Below are 18587 nucleotides of genomic sequence, written 5' to 3'. Positions count from 1 at the left end.
GACGACTGTATCAAAATATTGGTCTCTCGGCCAGAGGTAGACGATGGTAACCGATTGTTTGCATTACCACACACATATGTAAATCTCGACTGGGTAAGAACATACCCCGTGATCACTAATCTGAAAGTAAACCAGCCACGTCACATAAAATTATTGGTCTTCTACCCCAAAAAAAAGTAAAAAATAATTGGTCACTTTTCAGTCTTCTTTTTCAGCAAAGCGGACCCAAGAAAAAACAACGACCCCGTCCATGTCGCTCTCTACTCGCACCTGGAAAAGACTTCCTTCTTCCCAGTAGTGTCCTACTCTCTTGCTCTGTGATTCACCTTTGTTGATTTGTTTGTGCTGAGAAGGGGAGAAGTAGGGTCTGAATCTAGGGTTTCTGTTTCGTATCTATCCAGAGCTGAGCAGGGGTGAAGAAAGGGAAATGGAGACTGATGCTGATTACAGAAGGAGAGAAATATTTATTGCGGTGGTGTCCATGGGAGCGGCTCTGCTTTCTGTGGCTTCCTTGCTTGTCGCTTTGAGCTACTTCTGCTATATTTCTTCCAAAGTTTCAAAGCGCTCAAAGCTCCTTGAAAGTAAGTGGTTTTTTTTACTCCATTTAACTGGTTTTCCATTACGGTTTAATCTTCTTGCGTTCTGTTATGCAGAGTAGAGATGCTTAATTTGTAACGATTTTTGGGGTTCGTTTAGGCAGTAGCTGTACTTAATTGCATAAGGCTTTATGATGCCAAGTTGCGAAGTAAACATTCTAGCTACTTCGCTTTGATGAAGTTAGATGGCATGAAAGAAGGATAATTCCATTTATGGTTTCTGCTGTGTTCATCAACTTTCTTTTGAGACCATAAAAGCTTATGCAAATAATGTCATGGTGCTGTTTTGCCCCTAAATTTGTCTTTTTTGTGAAGGGTTTGATGATGATGAGAAGAATGGATATGCTAACCTTCAAGTTGCCTGTGAGAGAAGCTTACAAATTTTCACTTTTAAGCATCTTCATTCAGCTACTGGCAGTTTTAGCAAGTCGAATATTATTGGCCATGGAGCATTTGGCTCAGTCTACCGAGGGGTACTTAATGATGGAAAGAAAGTTGCTATTAAATTGATGGATCGAGCTGGCAAGCAGGGGGAAGAGGAGTTCAAAGTGGAGGTTTGATATCTTTTTTGTTTCTGCGAGGATATACATATGTTCTCTCCTGCTTCTCTACCAAATATATGGTCATTGATTGTAATCTTCTGTTTTCCTTTTAGGTGGAATTGTTAAGCCGTCTTCGTTCACCATATTTGCTTGGTTTGATTGGTTACTGTTCAGATAATACTCATAAAATATTGGTATATGAGTTCATCACTAATGGTGGATTGCAGGAGCATCTTTACCCTGTTACCGGTTAGTTCATTGTCATTGTTCATATGGTATATGATCATTCAGATTCCCCAATTGCGCATATCTAATTCGCATGTTATAATCACTTACTATAATTGATTAATAGGTTATTTAGTACTTTATGTGTTGCATCCTTGAGTTTGGAGGATTTAGTGTAGATAGTTTCAGCTGTGTTCTGGAGCTTTTTTCTTATTTAACTTAACTAAGACTTAGGACAGTGTTGAAAGGGGAAAGACAACAATTGCAGAAAGGTGAGTGCATAGGTGCAATTTGCTCACATTTATAGTGATGTACAGGTTCAAATGCTGTTTCTTCGAAGCTGGATTGGGAAACCAGGTTAAGTATAGCATTGGATGCTGCAAAAGGACTGGAGTATCTCCACGAGCATGTTAACCCTCCAATAATTCACAGAGATTTTAAAAGTAGCAACATTCTTTTGGACAAAAACTTTCATGCCAAAGTTTCTGATTTCGGTCTGGCTAAAATTGGACCTGAGAAGGCTGGAGGGCATGTCTCTACACGAGTGCTAGGAACCCAGGGTTATGTTGCTCCTGAGTAAGACAAACACATCCAAATTCTTTGAGTTCTGGTTGGTAAATCACTTTCAACTTGTAGATTATAATATGCTTTTGATCACAGGTATGCGTTGACCGGTCATTTGACTACAAAATCAGATGTGTACAGCTATGGGGTTGTGCTGCTAGAGCTTCTCACGGGGAAAGTGCCAGTTGACATGAAGAGGCCTCCTGGTGAAACTGTTCTAGTTTCTTGGGTACGTTATTTGTAAGATTCAGAGCAAAGCTTATATGAATTGTCTGACTCATGTGTTCTTGCATTTGGAACAAAAGGCTCTTCCCCAACTCACGGATAGAGAGAAAGTTGTACAGATCATTGATGATGGACTCAAAGGTCAATACTCGATGAAAGAGGTGATCCAGGTGGCTGCCATTGCAGCAATGTGCATACAACCCGAGGCTGATTACAGGCCTCTCATGGCTGATGTGGTACAGTCACTGGTTCCCTTGGTGAAGAATAGCAGGCCATCAGCTTCTAAGAATGCCAGCTGTCCTAGCTTCTCCAAGTCTCCTGGAGCACAGTACGAGTTGTGAAACTGCCACCATCATGTCGGCGGATACTCATTTGAATTAGCCTCATCATGTAGGTATTAACAAGGATTTTGTTCTCGTCTATTTTGTTAGTTTCCAACTTGATTCTAGGTACATGTTTGAGCACACTGCAACTCAAAGTCCATAGTCTAATTTCATCACTACCCCTCGCCTCTGTATTGCAAATTACAAAAATGATTGCAAAAGATAAGGAAGGATCAAGAATACCATGGAGGGCGCTGAAAAGTAATTTGAGCTACCCCACCAGAACACCAGCATGCACAGCAATCTTCCCTGCACTTTCGTTCATTAGAACGTATGAAGCCCAAGACTTGGCTTCATAGATTTAAGAAACAGCGGATGTTTTCCTCTAAATTCAAGTCACGTCTTATTAGTTATTACAAATGCGGAGGGAGTTTATTGTGAGTAGTAACTTTTTCTTTGAGTACATGGTTAGTAATCGTGATTGCCGAATGAGGAGGATGGATGATTCAGATAAATTGTGGACGAAAAAAGAATAAAATTAGCGTGTGTCACTTAAAACAACACAATGGCAAACTTGTAATTAGAGACAATATTGAAGCATAAAGACGGAAAAGGCACCATCTTTGCTGACCTAGTATTCCATCCATGGCGATTCTTCTTTGACGATGTTTCTGTCTCAGCTTCTGAATCAGTGTCGCCTTCATAGTCGATGTCCTCATCCAACTTCCTTCGTGGTCGCCGTCCTCACCCTCCTCTTCCTTCGGTGTCATGATCTCCTTGCTACCAATGTCGATGAGCCTTGCTCCCTACTACGACTCTCGTCTTCGACGATTTTTCTTACGATTGAAAGAGTTTGTTGCAAAATGAACGTTCAACGACCTCCCTGCTAACAAGGTTTTTTCGATTGCCCTCTTTCCCTATTCTCCTACCCTCGTGAAAAACATCGGCTCTCAATCCCTAATTACATCCAATTTCGGCTCCTCATTCCTCCAAGTTTTCTTGATCCTTGAGCTCCCAAAAAAGAATCCGGCAATGTCGTGGCATTCCTACTCCTCCTTCTACACGCGTTACGTTGCTGGCTACATTGGCAAAAGGGGATTATATGGTGACCGATGAAGGAAAGTCTTGATAGGTGTGATGGGGAGTCGGTGATGGGAGACAGTGAACTCTCCAACTTGGGAGTCCTAGTGTTGTGTGGTGTAAGCACATTTTCAAGCTTTCTCTGTACCTTTGATCATTTTCAAGTTTGCTATTTGTCTTAATTTTTGTTCGAGTGCATGTATATAATTGAAATCAGTTTTTGTAGCAATTGAATCTAGGCATCCCATTGAAATCTAGAAGTGATCAAATCAATTTGTGCGACATAAGATTATTGAGAGTTAAGTAGAAAGTGTATTAGTAAAAAGAACCGCAAATACTTCGCTCTGCTGGTGTCATATCTGTTGGACAGAAGGAAATTGTTGACATAGTCATTACCACCAATATTAATCAAGAAGATGGATTTGGCAAGATACTCGTCTAGATCTTCCTGAGTTTGAAGATGGATGTTAGAGGACCTGTATTATCTCCTTTTCCTTATGGATTACGTTTAATGCTATGTTAAGTTTCTTTGTGCTTCACAACCATCAATTTTAGGTGCATTAAGCATTTTGATGGTGACCATGGTCTCGATGTACTCGATGTGTTAAAGTAGAATGTTATGCTTGTTTTGTCTGTAATCTTAACATGGTTGAAGCAGATTCAAGAGGAGTGTTGTTGGATCGTTTAGTCGTAAACGTCTCAGGGAAGAGAATAATCCCTCTGTGGTAACTATGTAGTGGAACAAATAAATACTAAAAGATGAACATCGTACTTAGAGTGGAAACCTCAATACAAACTAGTATTGAGTAAAACCACTACCTTCTAGTTTCTTCACTAGAAGTTGAAGGATTTAGAACAATACTCTGTATTGATATCTTGTTCGTTATAAATAAAGAGCTCGGATTACAACCAGAATCACTCCTCTCACTCGTATCCAAACTCAACCCTTATAAAGTATAGTTCTCTCTTTATCTACGAATATCCCAATATCAACGCACACAAGTTTCTAATCAATAAGCACTATATATTCAATCGACGGTTTTAAACCCTAAGAGCCGAATCATATATTTTCCGTACCTAAATTAATAATATATCGCAAGATATTATATTAATTTAGGAAATTATAATATCTTCATTTATTGAACTTGGATGCTCTTGCACCAATCAAATATTCTTTGATCATGTTCTTATCTTCTTAACAAAGATAATATCTTATCATAATTCCTTTTCCAAGATTCTTCCAACCGTTTTGACCGGCTCTTCGAAGATCCTCTTAACCAACTCCCTTTCTTTGAGCCATTCCTGGAACTCGTTCCTCATTCCAGTCCTTCCTTCCTTCCTTCAGTATTTCGCTCTGGTATACTTTCCTGGCATAGTATCCTTCAATGTATAGTGACTTCCCATATAGAGAAACTTTCTTTAAATAGAAACTCCGATCAATCTGCAACACTTCACTCAGATAAACTTCTTAGATGAATATTTTCTAGCATCAAAACCTAAGGAACCCTAAGAAATTCTCCCTTTTTAATGGTGACAAACACCCTTAACTTTTTATACTTAAGCCAAGTCTTATAGAGATTTTTTTTGGAAAAAGTCACACAAGACAAGGAATCGTTCCCCCTCAGATAGATACATCCTAGATACTTAGTATTTCATTCCGCCTAAAAAATTTCACTCCCTATGATTCCTCCCCCCTTCCATGATAAAAAAGAAACATATAAAGTATTATAAGGAAGAGAGCTAATCGAGCATGGCAGTCAAATAGAATTTTCATTCAATATTCAAAAGTGTATAGACTAACCCAACTCTTAAAATTGACAATCCATGGAACACACAAGACCATTCCCTAAACAAAAACACACAAAACGACAAAAGTTCAACAAAAAGATTTCAAAAGAAGCAAGGATAAAATGGGAGGGGAAAAAGAAGTGTATGCTAGATTACCAACTGGGAAATGTTAGTCAAAGCAAAATTCTTCATCGGAGTCGGACTGTGATTTCATGTTCAGCGTGACAGTCTAAAACAAGGACACGTCATCATGTAAGCTAGAGACTTTTCTATTAAGTCTCTTAATCTGCTCCGTCAAGCAAACTACAAGTTCTCACAGCTTCCCAGGTCGAGTGTCATCTTTATAAACCCGATTCAGTTCTTCATCTTGTTCCCTTGATGGCTATTTGTCAACTATTTTCCCTTTTCACTTACTCCTTATCTCAGCGACCCTTTCCAACCATCTTCTCCCAACTGGAACTGCATTTTCTTCAGAGTGCCCTTCCCTAGATTCTTTTTGTATGTCCGGTCATACACCTCATGATACTCCATTATTTTCCTGATAACGGGGAGGAAAAGAATTTTGTGAGACTTTGTACTCCTCATGTGCCCCATGTGATGCATCAGAATCTTAGGGAGGCTCACTTTCTCCTTGTTGAGCAGCTTTTCCATCAAAAAGACATATTGGATGAGAAATTGGCTCTTCTTCTGCTCATGTAGAATCATGTTGGAGAGGAGGAAAGTGTGGGTCATTGGGAGAGTGATGAACATAAAGTTGGAAGACACTTCCCGAGACAACTAAGCTCGGGAATCCTTAGAAACACCTTAGTATTGGTTCCCTCAGGCCAAGCCCCCTTCGCATACATCTCAAATCCATCATGAGACACTCCAAGAATTAAACCCAGTTCCTACTGGTAAACATCAGTGTAGTCTTCCCAACTCGATAAGTACCGACCATACCCTCGAAAATTTGTCTTAATAATGAAGGAAGAATAGAACTCACACATTAGGGAAGCATTCACTGTTACCTTCTCCGAGAAAAGGTTCCTTCAACCTTGAAAGCAGACCATCTCATGGACTCCAGATATCCCATTCTCCTCCAAGAACTCCTCTGTATATATTATCTCATATATGATCAGGTGCACACTCATCTCCTGCAGCATCACATTCTCGTCTTCCACGTTCGCCTTAGTGGACTTGGTTGTCGCCCCCCCTCGTCATTCTCCTTGGGGTCCTCTCGGCCTTCACCTTGTTTCTCGCAGACTCCCTTCTCCTTCGGAGTTGATTCAGATGGCTGATGTCTTAGAGGAGGCCCTCATTTTTTGCTTGGCGGGAGTTGAAGCAGCTCTTTTCTTCCCTTTATTAGAAGGAAGAGTAGATTCTTGGAGTTTGTCCTCCAACTCTTGCATGACATCATCATTCATCTCTTAGCAATTAGTGACGGCGTGTCTTGCCTTGTCACCGACGAGACCCGGATGGGAGGTCCATGTCAACAGACTAATCGGTTGTAGAAGTGTTAAGATCCTCCTTGGCGATAAGGCTAAACCTACCCACAAGCGTATGTGATCAATTGTAGCTTTTCAAGTGTCGTTCCCACGAGGAAAAAGTAGTATCTTTGTAACTAAACTGGTAAGCTAAGTCTTAATAGGATAATATTATGATTATGCTGCGAAAATGAGAAAAGACAACTTTGGAAAGATATGTGAATGAGAAATATCTAGGATTAAGGATCACCACACAACTCCTTAGTAGATTAAAAGATGCGTTTATCAAAGAATAGCATGGGCTAGTTTGACGGTAAGAAATCAAATATATCTACTAATTCCTTTCAGACAATAGTAGACGTATCTAAACTCCAACTAACAATCACTGTTGTGCAAAGTCAATCAAGGATAGACTAATAGGCACTTAGAAACTAGAACTAGACCGGGTTAACATCCACTTTCGTGCTCAACTAAGTCCAACCTAACCTAGGTTTATATGATTACTTATATCTCCACAAGAACAAACAAGTCTATTCGGGTTCAATTCTAGGTAATCCAACATAGACAATCTCCTTTCAGACTCATGCCATGCCTAATTGAAATCTATATGTATCTCCTTTCAGACTCAACCTAATAGAATTCCAATTGATAATCTCAATCTCAATAAGAACCCTAGAATCAAATCAAACAAGAATCCATGCTATCAAAGACAAACACAAGAATAAAATCTACCAATTCATTGTTGGGATCACCCCAATCCCAGAAATATGGATTTAGCTACGCATAATGGGAGAAACAATCAAAAATATCATAAGAATAGAGAAATTCATAGATCTAGATGAGAATAAGAGAATTACCTAGAACATAAAACTCCAATCCTTGAGAAATCTCCAATAATCTCCACAAATTGCAAAACTAGGTCTTTCAAAGTAACTAAAGAGAGATAGAGAGGGAGGTGGATAGATGGTCCTAAACATGCTCTCAAAACCCCTTTTTATAACTCTCCAAAGGTCATCCAAAAGTAACCCCCAAAGAAGTCCAAGAGCTCCAAGGAAAAACACAAGTTCTCGGAAGAGGGGTGCCGAACTCGGCCCGATACTTGGCCGAGTAACCCTCTGAGATGGCGGCCCCTTTCATGGATACTCGGGCGGATACTCGGCCGAGTATCCCTCCGTTGCCCCTCATTAATGCAGCTCTGTCATGGTTCGTTCCCGTCCTTCCTTGAGCCCTTCTTCCTTAGGTTCCCGCCTCGCTTATTCTTTGACTCGAACACCATTCCATGGACACTCATGAACTCCAAGGAAAACACCTCCAAATCACCTGTAATCATCAAATAAAAGAGTAGATACCGAATCTACGAAGAAAACTATGAAAATAAGATAAAACAAGACTAGAAAGACGCAAAACGACTCTACTAAGACGAAATAAACATGACCTAAAATAGACTAAAATGCATGCTATCACTTGGGCGTTTCTGGGTTAGGGTTTTGGTAATGAAGGATGTGTTTGGGTCAGGGATGATGGAAGGCGTTGGGAGAGGAGTGTAAAGAACTATTGCGTTGTCTAGATCATGATTTCTGGTTTGGGGCAGTTGGTTCAAGGGTTTCTATGGTGGCGGGTGCTTGTTTCGGGATTGCCAGGTTAGAGATGTCAAATTCGAGGGCCATCAATTTTTGGTGAAGTAGTTTTGGGCTCTTAGATCCATTGAATTGAACAAGGGCGAATGAGGACGCCATTGTTGAGGGTTTCAAAGGTTTTGTGAGAGAGAAGGTGGGTAAGAACAAAGGAGATGAGAGAAACTTGCGAGTGTTGATTGAAGATCTTTTTAATCTTTTCCATTTATAGGCTCAAGGTATTATGAGGATTCCATCCACCAATTACAACCGAATCGTGACAACTTCTTCATTTAAAAATATTTTCTTCCACAAAAGTGTCTTGTGTGCATGTACTTGTCTCTCATTAAATCAATCTTTGTGCTAGTTAAGGCAACACAACTTCCTAAGACCCTTTTCCCCTTTTCTTTTTCACGATCAATGATGACGAACAACGTTGCAGTCTGAAACTTTTTCTGACACATTCCCCCATTTTCAAATTCAAAACCTTGACTTTTCTACTTCCCATGCCAATAATCGGATAGCGAATGTGTGTAGAATTTGGGGTAGCAGTACCAGGAGTGGTTTCACCAAGATAACGTACACACGAAATAATATAATATTTACAATGAATGTGTTTTATCATTATAACAGAGCAAGTCCAGTTAATAAATGGAAAACTAGCTCATACGACTATTCTGTTATAAGAGGCTAGGGAGGGTTGTAGATTTCGACCATCATTTGGAATTGTAATGTTGGATGAAAAATCATCAGGAGGAATCTTTCGGGATATGAAAGAGACTTTTTCAATTTTTCAAGTGATTCAGTGAAAAATCAAGTATGACAAGGGAAACAACAAACAAGGAGTATACTTAGAAGGCACTAGTTCATATTATAGAAAGATAAGCACTACACAGCTCTCAAAGATCAACTTTATAATAAGTAAATCTGCTAATTTTATCCATTCATCACAAGCATTTGTAGGGAGAGAATGGTTTGTTGAGAGAAATCATACCAAGATCCATTCATAATTTCTCTAAAGGTTCCTTGTTCAATGCGTTGGTGAAGATGTCTGTAATTTGATCCTCCGTGTGACACAATTCCATTGTATCCATCCCTTTTCCCAGAATCACAAAGAAAGTGATGTCTAATATCTATATTCTTTGTTTTAGGGTGTTGTACTTGTTTTTAGATATGTTTATATTACTTGTGTTGTCACAAAGTATAGGAACAAAATCAAGGAGAATACCACAGTCACTTAGCTGTTGTTTTAGCCAAAAAAGTTGGAGCAACAAGAGGCAGCGGTGACATACTCAACCTCAATTGTGGAGAGAGCTACTGAGGTTTGCTTCTTTGACCCCTAGGAAACAGGACATGGCCCAAGGAATTGAGCCATTCTTGAGGTAGACTTCCTATTCACTTTGTCCCCTACAAAGTCTGCATCGGTGTACCCCAATTAATTGGATATCTCCTCCTTGTGGTACCAATTGTCCCTCAAAGGTATCTAAGGACCCTCTTTACTTCCTTGATGTGTGACTCTTTTGGATTTTCTTGAAACCTGGCACACAAACACACACTATACATAATATCTGGCCTACTTGTCTTTAGATATAGTAAAGAACTCATCATTCCCCTGTATAGTGTTTGATCAACATCTTTCTCGTGATCATCCTTCCCTGGAGAGTTATTTTGAGACATAGGAGTAGAGAAGGATTTGACATCATTCACACCAAACTTCTCAATGCATTCCTGGATATATTTATGTGAATGCACTTTGGTACATTCCTCAGTTTGAACCACTTGATGTCCAAGAAAGAACTTTAACTCACCTACCATGATCATCTCAAATTCACCTTCCATGAGCTTTGTGAATTTGTTGACCAGATCCTTAGTTATGGACCCAAACATGATGTTGTCCACGTGCACTTGCACAACAAGAGTGTGCTTCCCTTCCCTTATAAGGAATAGAGTTATATCTATTTCTCCACGCACAGATCCATGAGAGAGAAGGAAGTGAGATAGTCTCTCATGTCAGGCCCACAGAGCCTGCTTAAGAGAATACAATGCCTTGTCTAATATGAATACATGGTTTGGATTTGAAGGGTCTTCAAACCCTAGAGTTTTTCCTACGTACACTTTCTCCTTGAGAACATCATTGAGGAAGGCAGTATTGACGTCCATTTGCTATAACTTGAAGCCATGAAAATCAGAATATGCAATTGGCAATCTATTAGCTTTTAACCTGGTGACGGGAGCAAATGTCTTTTCATAATCAACTCCCTCTTGTTGATTTTAGCCCTTGACTACCAGTCTACCTTTGTTTCTTTTACATATCCCTTGTGATAGGAGCTTATTATATGGTGTTAACTAGCGACTATTAGATTAGGATTAGTGGTGTTTAGGTGCTTAACGAGTGGTATTCCCGGAATCAGGTTTTGTGTTCATTTATGGATTAGCGGGATGCTCGTAAGCGGTTTTGAGTGGTTTTATCATGGAGATCCCGGTTTCACTTTTAGTGCATTTGGGATGAAGCTAGAGGAAGTATACCACGCCTACACCCAAGGAGAAGCCGAGAGGCGAAGCCGAAGCTGCCTCGACACTTGTAGAAGACCAAAGACCATATCAGGAGAAGATGTCACGACCGAGATGGAGCATCACGATCAAGATTCAGCCTCAGTTGAAGCTGTCACGACCGAGACAAGCATGTCACGATTGCGACTTATCCGCAGTTGAGGTGTCACAACCGAGACTATCTATCACGATCGCGACGGGCCACGGACCTGAGAACTGGAGCAAAGTCACGATCGTGACCCCTGTGTCACGATCGTGACACGGACCACGGGCGGCCCATTATTTGAAGATTTGATCCGAGATTTTATATTTATTTCCACATCTTTTTAGTTATTTGCATTTATTTTTATTCCCTTTGATTGGAGACTATATAAGCCTTAGGAAATTAGGTTAGAAGGAGAGACCTCATTATTCTTTTGCCACTTTCATTTAGTTAGAACTCAACATTAACCAAGAAGAAAGCTTCCACCTTTGTTCCACTTTCATCATCCTCCCTGGTTTGTTTTCCCATCATTCATCCATATTACTCACTGCTTTCGATGGCTATGTCTGGCTAAGTTCTCTATAGTTCACTCTTTAGGCTGAAGCCATTATTCTAGGTTTGTTGTGAGAATTCTTATGTTTATTTTCTAAAGTTAATTTCAGGATTGTTTTATGATCTCTTGTGCTTTATTGATTCTATTGATTGATCTCGATTTTATCTAGGTTGCAAACTAGGTTAATTATTATCCATCATATTGCTAGGCTTGATAATTCGATTTGAAAAGTCTTGTCTTTAGGTAGCGAGCAGAATTTGCATAGACTATTTGTGAATGCTTATTGTGTAGAGAATATAAACCTGTGTCGAGTATCGGTGATTTGCCAATGGTATTGCATAGGCCTACTTATCTTTGATCTTTATGCTGTTGTGCTTTGAACCTTGGGATTTCCTTGGTTATTGCTTACAATAAATGTTTCTAGGACTATTTTACTAGTTGCTATTTACGAACAAAGAGTAGGGAAAACCAAATTAACCAATTCAGAATATGAATTAATAGAATTTGATGATCAACATTCCAATTCAATAATGCACTGATGCTAGAAAGAGTGAGCTGCATAATCATAATTGTTTACAACCCAACCAATATCGCTTTTACATTTGCTCAATTGCTTTACACATAAAAAAACCCATTGTTACTACTTGGTAGCACCATAGGAAATAAACTATCGTTCTGGCTCTCTTGGGATTCGACCCCTGCTTACCGCTTTACTAGTGGATTTGTTAAGTTGGGTATCTTTGATAGGTACAATGACTTTTAGCCTCATCACCTTGTTATCTAACTTGTTCCTAAATACCCATTTTGGGCCAATAACTGTTCGATTTGGTAGTCTGGTAACAAGTGTCTACACCTTATTTCTCTCAAAGTGGTGAATTCTTCTTGCATTGTTTTCATCATTTAGAGTCTTTTAGAGCTTCACCTACAGTTTTGGGTTTCTTGCATTGCTCAGGAATGCGTAACATGGTACTTGACTTGTGATTTGAACCATTTTTCTCTTCTTTCAATGAGATAGTGTAGCATTCATAGCCGCTTATCCAGGGGAGCGCATCCTCGAGGTCCAAGGGATCCATCCGTTTCAGTAGAATCTTGCTGAGAAGGATCGACTATGTTCTGTGAGCCTTGATTTGAAAGTTTCCCACATTCACTTGTGGAGTATGTGATTGAGAACTTTGATCTTGATTGTCAACACAATGTGTGATGACTGAAGCTTGATGTGCAGTGGGAGAGGAAGGCTCGTCTCTTCCCCTGGCAATTGGTCTATAGATTCCAACATACAAAACTTTTCTTCATCCATAAGTGGAGGAGCATTAGGATCAAATAGTTCATCGCCTACCATGTTGTGTTCTTCAAATCTCACATGGACCTTTCCTCAACCTTTTTGGTTCTCAGGGTGAACACTTTGTATGCGCTACTCTGTGAGGAGTATCCCACAAAGATTCCTATATCGCTTCTAACATCAAACTTTCCCAGGTTTTCCTTCCTATTTTTGTGAACAAAACACCCGTAGTCAAAGATACATAAGTGAATTACATTAAGTTTTCGTCCTTTCAGTAGCTTGTAGGAAGTTTTGTTGAGCAAGGATCGCAAGACGCTGTATTTAGAATGTAGCAGGATGCATGCAAGGCTTTATCCTAGAAGTTCATGGCAAGACCACTTGCAACCAATAGCGTTCTAGTCATAACTTCCAGTGACCTATTCTTCCTTTCCACCACACCATTCTACTAAGGAGTCCTTGGGGGTGAGAAATTATAATTTATGTCGCTACTCCTGCATAGGGAAAGGAATTGAGAGTTGTCGAACTCTATTCAGTACAAATAGCTTTCAAGGGACACTCCAAATGTAGCTCTACACCCTTCTTCCAAACAACAAACTCATAAAATACATCATCCTTTAAGGAAAGAAAGATGGTCCATGTGTACCTGGAGTAGTTAGAAACAATAACAAACACATATTTATTTCAACCTTTTCTTAAGGTGCGCATGGGGCCACAAAGATCCATGTGAATAAGATCAAGAGGTCTAGATGTGCTCACCTCTTTCTAGGAATTAAAGGAAGACATTTTTTTCTTACCTCTTGTGCATGGACCACACACCTGATCCTTCTGTGCTTGTACTTTTGGTAGTCTTTCCACCAGATCTTTTGCATGAAGCTTAGATAGAATCCTTAGGCTGGCATAGCCGAACCTCTTATACCACAGACCAGATTCTTCCTTCAGGGAAGAAAGACACACTTCCCCTTCAGGGATGAATGAGGGATCTACCCTATATACCTTACTGTCACATAGACCTTTATGAAATGTTTTAGCTGTCTTATCATTCACAACAGAACAACCCTTAATAGTGAAGACAACCTCATTTCCCCTCATTAACATAGCTGGTCTATGATCAAAAGGTCAAACTTGAGGTTGTTCACCAGATTAACATTTTCCACTGTGACATGATCATAATTACTTACCTTACCTATACTTGTAACTTCTCCTTTGCCCTCATTTTCAAAAGTAATTGAGCCTCTGAAGTATTGTAAAAGTGAGACGAACCAGTTTCCTGTTCCCTGTCATGTAACCTGAGCATGCACTACCTATGTACCAGGAACTCTTTCTCACTTCCCCCTGTATATAAAACATTAGTTCTTACTAACCCATGTAAGCTTAGGCATACTGGGTTTGGGGACAACACTTGTAGACTTAGCAATGTTTGCATGCAAGTCTGCCTTAGGCTTAGGAGTCTTTCTGACCTTGTAAACATGTTGAGCACTATAGGACCTGTTCTTACATCCTTTGTCTATCAAAGCATTCTTTCTTATAGTGCCCCTGCTTCCCACAATGCCAACAAACTCTATTGCCAATCAAGTCAACATAGTTGCTTTGTCTGGGCCATATGGATTTATTGTCCTTACTAAATTGGAAGTTAATGCGGGTTGGTTTCACGTTCTAAGCTTGTTTAAGACTCATCGAGTGTGCTTTCTGTCCATCAAACCAAGTTTTTTTTTCTCACGGATGAGAGTTTTCTCTTTCCCTTAGGTTCACAGTAATTGCACCCAAACTTGGAACTATCGCACTACTCCTTAGGAGTTAAGGACTCATTTTCCACACCAGAACAACTTTCTTTAATTTGACTTGAGGAAGGAGTGATATATCCGAGTCCAGGACGGGAAAAAAACCTTTGGAGAAATCTTGCTTATTCCTTTCTACCTTGGTGTCAATCAGTTAATCATTCCAAGACAAGCTTTTCTTATCATCGTCTAATTTAATGTCATCAACATCTTCATAAGCTTAGCCTTGTTTAGACATAATATTATGTTTCTAGATTCAAGCCTAGCGATATATATTACTAGATAGGGAAGAGACTTCCGTTTCCAGTTTAGAACATCTCATGCATGTGCATGAGGACGAGGAGGAACCTTTTTCAATGTGTTTAACCTTATCTACACAAACATTGTTATCTTCGAGCAGATTTGAGATAATCTCCTCCTCTTCTCAAGTGACTCAATTACATTTGCGTTTTAAGCTCTAATTTCTTTATGATATTAACCAAGTATTCTTTAGACCTTCCTTTGAGTTTATTGATAAGATTAGATTCAGTTACCTCTTCTTCAAGCGTTCTCAGTTTCTACTAAACAGATATCTCCAGATGGAAGGAAAATTTCTTATCCGAGTCAGAGTCATCCCATGTGATGATCATAGCTGTCTTCCCTATTTGAAGGGGAGGGCTTTCCAGCCTTCTTTTTGAAGCATCTTTAGGCAAAGTGATCCTTCTTCTAACAGTGATAGCATATGACTTCCTTGGAATCTTTGCTTCCCTCAGAGGTACATTGTGTGTCATGATTTTTTTCCCACACCTTTTTGAAGGCCTTGGTGATAAGATCAATCTCCTTGTATGCATCATCTTCTCCCCTTCAGTTTGAGCTAAATCAAAGGCTTTCTTAATCTTGAGGATATGCTTTCACTCTTCTCTGTTTCTCACCGGGAATTTTTCCTCTGTTCCACTCATGCATTGCTCTGAAGTCATGCACCAATTTCTTCTAGTGTGATGCTCTTTATGGCATTATGTGCCTGAAGGGCAAGGGAGATGGCATCCCACTTAGAGTTCAAATCTTGAAGATATTGATGTGTTATCTTCCAGTCAGGAAGTACTTCTCCAAGGAACTCAAGTTTCCCAACATATCCCTGGAACCGGGAGTGGAATTCTTCCAGTGGTTCACCCTTTTACTGAGCCACGTTGTCATAGTTTTTATGAACATCCAAGATCTGGTTTTCTCGCGTCGTCATGTCCTCCACATATTCTCTTCAGGGCTTCCCATATTTCATTTTCCGTCTTGTATCTGAGAGCTTTCCTTAGATGAGATGGCCCGAGATCCATGCGGAATAATTTCTTGGCTCTATTGTTGAGTACATGTAGTATGTGTCACCATAATCTTTTCTTTCATCTTGGTTACTAGGTCAAACCAAACCAGTTCATTTCCGAACTCAACAAACATCCATAATTGTCCATTCAGAGAGTAGACATGAGATTCAAACTGCTCCACCCACCAGTCATATTTGCTAGTCTTGAGAATTGGTGGCTTCTAGAAGGAATTGTTGATTACGGTGATTGAAGACATCTTTTCAGTGAATGACTAACACAAACATACTAGGTTCTGATACCACTTGTTTGATCGTTTAGTCGTAAGCATCTTAGGGAAGAGAACATTCCTTTCCTGGTAACTATGCAGTGGAACAAATAAACACTAAAATATGAACACCTTACTTAGAGTGGAAACCTCAATACAAAACTAATATTGAGTAAAACCACTGCCTTCAAGTTCTTCACTAGAAGGGTTTAGAACAATACTATTTATTGATATCTTGTTCGTCACAAACAGATTGCTCGAATTATAACCATAATCACTCCTCTCACTCGTACCCAAACTTAACCCTTACAAATTATAGTTCTCCCTTTACTAACCCTATAAAATATCCCAACATCAATGCACACAAATTTATAATCAATAAAACTATATATTGAATCGGTGATGCTAAACCCTAATATCCGAATCATATATTTTTTTACTTAAATTAATAATATCTTCATTCAATGAACCTAGACGCTCTTGCGCCTATCAAATCTTCTTAGATCATGTTCATTATCTTCTTAACAAAACCATCTTCTCATAATTCCTTTTCCAAGATTCATGCAACCGTTTTGACCTGTTCTTCGAAGATTCTCTAAACTGACTCTCTTTGAAGAACCTCTTAACCAACTTTCTTTCTTTGAGTCATTATCGGAACTCGTTTCCTATTTCAGTCCTTTCTTTCTTCAGCCTTTCATTCTAGTATACTTTCCTGACATAGTATCCTTCCATGTATAGTAACTTTCCATATATGAAAACTTTCTTTAAATAGAAACTCTGTTCAATCTGCAACACTTCACTCAGGGAAACTTCTTAGATGAATGTTTCTTATCATCAAAACCTAAGGAACCCTAACAAGTGTCTAAGTTGAGATTGTACATTGTACACTCTTCCAATCCCTGAAAAAATCGGGGCTCGCTTTAACCGCATCAGCAGGATCAAACCCTACCCTCATGATCCTTCCTCAAGTGGTCGAACTAGTTTGAATGTTATTGTACTATTTGCTAGTCATTATATCTTGTGTTGTTATTTAGGAAACTTCTAAATCATGCTTTTTTGTTTCATCTAATTTTTACGTTTGTACTTGATGGAGGACCATCCACTAGACCAACCACACAAGGGGCAGTCACAAGAGTCAAAGCAAGGAAGTTATAAGAAGACCTTACAAGCATGATCAAGGAAGCCACTTTGTGCACCTCAATGAACCATGAGATGGACACCATTATTCCCAAGCTCCTAGTATTTCTTAGAGGAGGAGCTACTCAATAACTTTGATGACAAACCAAAGATCAACAAGGACCCTAAGAGGTTGTAGGTTCATCCAAAGTTACCTTCCCGACAATCCAACAACTTTGAAAACTTAGCCATTCACGGCTGTGTTTTGTTTCTTCCCCTTTAGAGCCTTGACGTCACTCTTTCTCAAGGACTTATCCTAAGGGTATTCTAGACTTAACTTATGTATGTTTAGAGTGCTCTAGGTCCCTGGTTCCAAAGGGGTATAAAAGCTCTCTAAAAACTATGTTTTAGGACCTTTTGTCAAATTGAAAACTTTGTGTGTTTGTATTCAAAAGTAGCTTGTGAACCCTCAAGCTTCACACTTGAAACAATGTCCATCCTAGGTATTTTGTGAAGAGTAATTTCATGAGTTTCTTTTCACTAATCACACTAGACATCCTCTTGATGCTTTAGGAGTCATTATCTCCTCTTGTGTCAAGTTGTAGGCAAAGGGTTTTCTTTACCTTCCATGTTGTGTCAAGGTTAAGTCCAAGGTAATCATGTTTGTATAAGGGAGGTTCGGAGAACCAATCTATCCTTTTCTCTTATATCATTCTCGTGTTTTCCTAAGATAGTTTCCATTGGAGGCTACCTTAATTTTATTATTGTTTCACCTTTGTTGATCTTGTGTTGTCTAGATCGAGCTAGAAGGGAGTCATCCATACATCAAGTGGTATTAGAGCTCAGGCTGACTTCACAAGCTTTCACTATCTCAACCCCAAAACCCTTGCAACTACATTGGTTGCAAGAACCAAAAACAGTCCCATACCCAACTTTGAGTACTTGTTGTTCTTGTTGTTGTTCTGCTAATTTGGTGAGATATTTTGCAGGGAAGAAGCCAGATACTTTTTCTTTGAAGTTCTCTTGAGGATCACTAAGCTTGAAGAAGGAGTGTCAAGATCACACCTAGCCAAACTCACTATCCCGGCAAAATTACACAAATTTGCCTTAGCGGGAAGCCACAAAAAGCTTGAGCTACCCCCGGACCAAACACGACCCCATTGAGTCCCATCAAGTCACATCCCTAGTCAAGGTTGTTGAATTCAAATTCCACTATAGATCAGGAGAAAGAACCAAGGGAGCGCGCGTGGGAAAGAATCTAAAACAAACTTGTCATCTGCCCTATTACTCGGTGGACAATAGCTAGGCTTGCAACCACTTTTTACGCGACTCCTCTACCATTTCGTCTCGTGCCA

The 18587-nt window shown here is 39.5% G+C and overlaps 1 protein-coding gene across 1 annotated transcript; it reads left to right on the top strand.

Annotated features, from left to right (window-relative positions):
* The first annotated feature begins 427 nt into the window (after positions 1-427).
* Positions 428-2638, top strand: LOC141249629 (uncharacterized). Its single transcript, XM_073669713.1, has 7 exons — positions 428-581; positions 912-1150; positions 1252-1387; positions 1681-1939; positions 2024-2156; positions 2233-2480; positions 2584-2638. The coding sequence occupies exons 1-7, from the start codon at positions 428-430 to the stop codon at positions 2636-2638; spliced, it is 1224 nt and encodes a 407-aa protein (XP_073525814.1).
* Positions 2639-18587: the final 15949 nt, after the last annotated feature.

The sequence above is a fragment of the Phyllobates terribilis genome, unplaced genomic scaffold, assembly GCF_046119375.1.
Source record: "Phyllobates terribilis strain yellow unplaced genomic scaffold, ASM4611937v1 Scaffold_4867__1_contigs__length_56438, whole genome shotgun sequence".
Taxonomy (NCBI): Eukaryota; Metazoa; Chordata; class Amphibia; order Anura; family Dendrobatidae; genus Phyllobates; species Phyllobates terribilis.
This window is presented reverse-complemented; position numbering and strand designations above follow the sequence as displayed.

Excerpts from the sequence above, each read along its gene's own strand:
- LOC141249629 (XM_073669713.1), top strand. The coding sequence starts at position 428 with ATGGAGACTGATGCTGATTACAGAAGGAGAGAAATATTTATTGCGGTG. Across the intron at positions 1,940-2,023 it reads CAGGGTTATGTTGCTCCTGA|GTATGCGTTGACCGGTCATT; the intron begins GTAAGACAAACA and ends TTTTGATCACAG. Across the intron at positions 2,481-2,583 it reads TCCAAGTCTCCTGGAGCACA|TTTCCAACTTGATTCTAGGT; the intron begins GTACGAGTTGTG and ends CTATTTTGTTAG.